Genomic DNA, 5,468 nt, shown 5'->3' with positions numbered 1-5,468 from the left:
CTGAGCACAGGGAGTGAGGGCAGGGGACTGAGCACAGGGAGTGAGGGCAGGGGACTGAGCACAGGGAGTGAGGGCAGGGGACTGAGCACAGGGAGTATGGGTAGAGGCTGAGCGCAGGGAGTGTGGGTAAGGACTGAGCACAGGGAGTGAGGGCAGGGGACTGAGCACAGGGAGTGAGGGCAGGGGACTGAGCACAGGGAGTGAGGGCAGGGTGTTAGGACTGTAGTGTGATTATGGAATGCTTTGCCTGAAAATGTGGAAGCAGGTTCAATTAACGTATTCAACAGGGAATTGCATGTGTTTTTGGATAGTAACCGTGTGCACAGATAATTGAAAAGGCAGGAGGATGGCAGTCGTTAATAGTGCCCAGATAGATAATGGAGCTGGTGCACACATGATGGGCCAAATGGTCTCCAGCTGCACTGTAATAATTTTGAATGAGGATCATCTCCAAGCCCCTGCTCAGTTGTGCTGGAACTGTGAAATGGGAATGCCTGGAGTGGGTCACAGTTAATTGATTATTCACTAATGGGGTCAACCTGAGTTAAAGCTACATCCAACTGCCAATGTCTGTACATACCGAGAACCGAACCTGCAACCTAGTGATTGCTGCAAACTGCACAATAAAGGGGCAGAATCATCCACCGAGCTACCAGTTTCCAATTCACTTTCTTTATGACCTGATGTGGATTTAGGAACCTGTCAATACTGGAGACATGGTGACAAGCAGAACAAGTGGGAAATCTAGTATCTCTCACCACTTTTTCTATTCTGCTGCTTGTTATCAGACAGAACAATAAGTTTGATGGACTGACAGATGCTTGTTCAGTGAGAGTGTGTACTTGACAATCGTACACATACAGACAAATACACCAAATGTGACTGTCCAGCAGCAGGGTCTGAGTCCCTGGTCACCCCACCTAATGTTTCCAGAATTGTCAAATTGTTTCTCACACTGAGGCTTCAAACCTGATGACAGGACTTTACAAGAAAGACAAAGGCATTTCCCTCCTCAAAATAAGTTCCGGCCTAGAAACTATCAACTAATGCAAATAATGTAATAGGTTCCGCCAAGCTAAAAAAGTAATCAGATATCTGTTCAATATTAGATTCTTCTGAATTGTACTCAAGGCTTTCCAGATGTTGGTATTGTACAGTTTTAGGTGTAGAAGGGCAGCTATCCCTAAATGGAGCCCTCGGTCATTCCAAATCTAGAGGAGCAAACTGAGGCACACTTGTGCCAAATCTTTCTCCAGCTTGTCACAAATCAAGAGTCAAATCAACTATGGATCATCGTTCAGAAGAAAGCCCCAGGAAAGGAAGTGGGAAATGAGAAAGCCACTGAATGGTGGATGGGAACATCACAGTATTGGAAATCTCCACCAGCAGTTCCCGTCGTCTTGAGCATCTGTCAGAGTCATGTGTACAACTGACGGGAAGAAGCACATCCGAAGAAATCATGGCCTATCAGCCGTGGATATCCTTCCTGTACCTTCATCTGCACGGGGTCAAACTTCCAGTAATACCTTCCACGGAGAAAGTAAGCGTAACCTGTCAACACAGAGGGTCAGAGTTAGAGTTTGAAGAAGAAAGCTTCAGTGATTTAACATGTGAACCATGTGAAAAGCTCAGGTGGCCGGCAACATATGGGGAATGAATTTAACTCAGGAAAATAGGATATAGAAACAGTCTGGGTGGAGATGAGGAATAATAAAAGGTTAGTGGTCACTTGTGGGATTTGATTTCAACACCCCTTAAAAGTAACCACATGGTAGGACAGGGTAACAAGGAAGAAATAATGGGAGCTTGTCAAATGCGTATAACAATCTATGGCAGTATGTTGGCTCAGTGGTTAGCACTGCTGTTGCACAGTGTCAGGGACCCAGGTTCAACTTGACCATCGGGTGAGTGTACGGTATTTGCACATTCTCCTGTGTCTGTGTGTTTTTCCTCTGGGCGCTCTGGTCTCCTCTGGCAGTCCAAAGATGTGCATGTTACATGGACTGGCCATGCTAAATTGCCCATAATGTCTAGGGATGTGCAGTCTAGGTGGATTGGCCATGGGAAATGCAGGTTTACAAGGATAGGGCAGGGGTGGGATGCTCTTTGGAGGGTCGTTGGGCTTTCATCAAGTGTTTGTTTTCAGGACAGTTTCTTAGACCCGCGTGTTATGGCATGAGCCAGAGAGTGGGCTACACTTAGAACTGGCTTTGATCAACAACATTGGTTTAATTACTGACCTCAGAGAAAAATGCCCTTGAAGAGCCCCCATTGTGTGATTGCATTTTACATGCACTTTAAGGGAGAGAAGTGTGGGACCACTCACCCGATGGTCAAGTTGAACCTGGGTCCCTGACACTGTGCAACAGCAGTGCTAACCACTGAGCCAACATACTGCCATTTTGAATTTAAACAGGAGCAATGATGAGCACATGAAAGCAGAGCTAGTGAAGATGAACTAGGAGTTTAATTTAAGGGATTGTCAATAAAGATGCAGTGGCAAACATTTAAGGGGATATTCCAGAAAGTGTGGACAAGGTACATTTTAACAAATAAGAAAAGTTCTAAGGGATGGACCCCCTATCTGTGATTAACTAAAAAGTCGATGGTGGTATTAAATTCAAAGAAGACATAGAATTGAGTAAAGATATAAACAATGGATAGGAAAAGAAAAAAAAAGTGTTGATCACACAAAAAGTGAGCCTAGGAATTAATAATGGTGATTAAAGAGATGGCGAAGAATGAAACAGACATTTTGCATTAATCTTCATGAGAGAGGACATTAGCAGCATCCTGGAAACAATTCCAAATCGGGAACTGAAAGGGAGGGAGGAACTCAAGAAAATAACAATTACCAGGTAAGTGGTACTGAGCAAATTGTTTTGATAATGTGCCTCACCAAAGGTTTTTGCAAAATATAAAAGCTCATGCTGTAGGGTTAAAGTAATAGCATGGTTAGAAGACTGGCTGGCTAACAGGAGGCAGAGAGAAGGAATAAATTTATAGGTTGACAGGATGTTATGAGAGGTGGGCCACAGGATCAGTGCTGGGTCCACTATTCTTTACAATTTACATAGTTCCTGTGAAATGCTATTCTTTATAAGATCATCAGTAGCTTCAGCTAAGCATACAGACATTGGCCTGTGGGTGGGGTCCAGTCTGTACAGTCCCAGTCTCTGGGATCCCAGGCAGCACACAGGCTACTTCAATGTTTGTGGAGTCACTTGAGGATCTACAAGCTGTCATTGTCATGAGTCAAAGAGTATCTTGTGATTCTTTTACCATCTGTTAATATTAAAGTTGGCTTGGACCGCCGAAGCTCCCTTTTGAGAAGCAGTGACATCTATTTAAACAGCAGGTAACTGGAAAAAACATCCGGGAAAAATCTTCATGTTTTGGGGACCAGACTGAACACTATTCACTGAGATCAGATCACAGCTTACGTACTGAATCCATTTTTGATACCTGATTTGTGGACTCAGTGATGAAAAAATGGTGGAGGGACTGGCAATTTTCAAAATGACTAAACAGGCAGATTGGAGAGATCCAAAACATACTAAAACCACAAAGTAGGGGTGACTGCAACTAAAACATTGACGATGAGATAATCATAGAATTCCTACAGTGTGGAAACAGGCCCTTTGGCTCAATAAGTTCACACTGACCCTCCGAAGAGTAATCCACCCAGACCCATTCCCTTACCCTATTACTCTACATTTCCCCTGACTAATCTACACATCCCTGAACACTATGGGCACTTTAACATGGCCAATTCTCCTAACGTGCACATCTTTGGATTGTGGGAGGAATCCACAGCACCCAGAGGAAACCTACGCAGACATGGGGAGAATGTGCAAACTCCACACAGACAGTCATCTGAGGTTAGAATCGAACCCAGGTCCCTGGTGCTGTGAGGCTGCAGTGAATGGTCAGTCCTCAAAAAAAAGACAAGCTGGAGCTTGTTTCACACAAGGTCTGCTCATCATGGAATGTATTCCTTGGAAGCAGTAGAGGCAGAAACCCAGGAATAATTGAATAAACAACAATGTTTTTACAATGAGACTGCGATTTCCCAAATTCATGACCTAGATGGGTCAAATGCCTTCTCAACCAGTGCAAGTGTCCCCAATGCAAGGGTCCGTGCTGGCATAGCCACACCCTCATGGGGATCTAAGTGGGCAGAGCAACTTTCACAGGGGGTTGAAAGGGGAGGGAAGGGGTCCGTGTGGCTTAGGCTCAAATCCCTACAAGCAATTGACACCCCAACTACAGAGTGAGTTGGACCCAGCTAATGCTGCTCACCATGCTCGTCCTGGAATGCCCCATTGATGTTGGCAGGAATACCTCGCCAATCATTAGTATTCCGTGGGTAGAAACTGTCCAAAGCATTTTGGTTCATGTTGAATCGCCAGTAATTATTTCCTTTAAAGAAATAGATCTTCCTCTTTTCCTCCAAGCCCCACATCAGAGCAGCCTGGATATCCACCGCAGAAAGACCCAACTCAGAGATTAACCTGGGCCCCAAGACTTGATTCTCTCCATCATAGATCCAGTAATTGGAGCCTGGAAGAAAATAGAGTCATACAGCACAGAAAAAGAAACATTGGCCCAACTCATCCATGCCGAGGAGATTTCCCAATCTAAACTAGTTCCACTTGCCTGCATTTGGCCCATATCCCTCTCAACCTTTTCTACCCACGTACCTATCCAAATGTCTTTTAAATATTGTCACTGTATCTGCATCTACCACTTCTTCTGGCAGGTCATTTCACATACAAATAACTCACTCTGTAATAAAGTTGCTCCTCACATCCCTTTTAAATCTTTCTCCTCTCCTTTCTTCTTAAAAATATACCTCTAGTTTTGAACCCCCTGACCTTAGGGTAAATACCTTTGCTATTCACCTTGTCTATGCCCCTCATCATTTTATAAATCTCTGTAAGATCACTTCTCAATTTCCTAGGGCACCAGTGAAAAAAGTCCCAGCCTACCCAGCCTCCCCCTATAACTCAAACCCTCTGTTCCCGGCAACATCCTGTTAAATCTTTTTGAATCCTCTAATTTAATAATATCCTTTCTACAGTAGGGCGACCAATCATGGTGCTGCCAATGAACATAGTAAGGGTCAGGTCATAAACATGGCCTTTTCATTATAGTCATGGAGGTATAACACACCTGAGATTGACAGAGTTAGCAAATCTGCACAATGCAGACCATTTGACCCATCGAGTCAATTCCAGCTCTCCATGAAGCAATCCAGGTAATCTCATTCACCTGCTATATTCATAGAACCACGCAAATTTATTACCTTCGAGTGTTCACCAAATTTTCTTTCATCATGATTGACTCCACTTCCACCACCCTGGTAGGAGGTAAGTTCCACGTTGTACCACTCACTGCATAAAATGTTCTTCCTAACATTCTTCCTGGGCGGCACGGTGGCACAGTGGTTAGCACTGCTGCCTCAC

The 5,468-nt window shown here is 44.3% G+C and overlaps 1 protein-coding gene and 1 long non-coding RNA gene across 3 annotated transcripts in view; one reads left to right on the top strand and one right to left on the bottom strand.

Annotated features, from left to right (window-relative positions):
- Positions 1 to 130: 130 nt before the first annotated feature.
- Positions 131 to 5,468, top strand: part of LOC122562875 — a 15,617-nt gene continuing 10,279 nt past the window's right edge. Inside the window, exon 1 of the long non-coding RNA XR_006315430.1 lies at positions 131 to 213. This is a non-coding gene — a long non-coding RNA (uncharacterized LOC122562875). The remainder of the gene's footprint in view (positions 214 to 5,468) is intronic.
- LOC122562874 (stromelysin-3-like) overlaps positions 206 to 5,468 on the bottom strand; it is a 99,382-nt gene continuing 94,119 nt past the window's right edge. For both annotated transcript variants that reach the window (XM_043716177.1, XM_043716178.1), the window contains 2 exons: positions 4,303 to 4,563; positions 206 to 1,551 (listed from right to left, as the gene is read on the bottom strand). In XM_043716177.1, the coding sequence (XP_043572112.1) occupies positions 1,418 to 1,551; positions 4,303 to 4,563 (395 nt within the window). In that variant the 3' untranslated portion in view covers positions 206 to 1,417. The remainder of the gene's footprint in view (positions 1,552 to 4,302; positions 4,564 to 5,468) is intronic.

The sequence above is a fragment of the Chiloscyllium plagiosum genome, chromosome 25, assembly GCF_004010195.1.
Source record: "Chiloscyllium plagiosum isolate BGI_BamShark_2017 chromosome 25, ASM401019v2, whole genome shotgun sequence".
Lineage (NCBI taxonomy): Eukaryota > Metazoa > Chordata > Chondrichthyes > Orectolobiformes > Hemiscylliidae > Chiloscyllium > Chiloscyllium plagiosum.
This window is presented reverse-complemented; position numbering and strand designations above follow the sequence as displayed.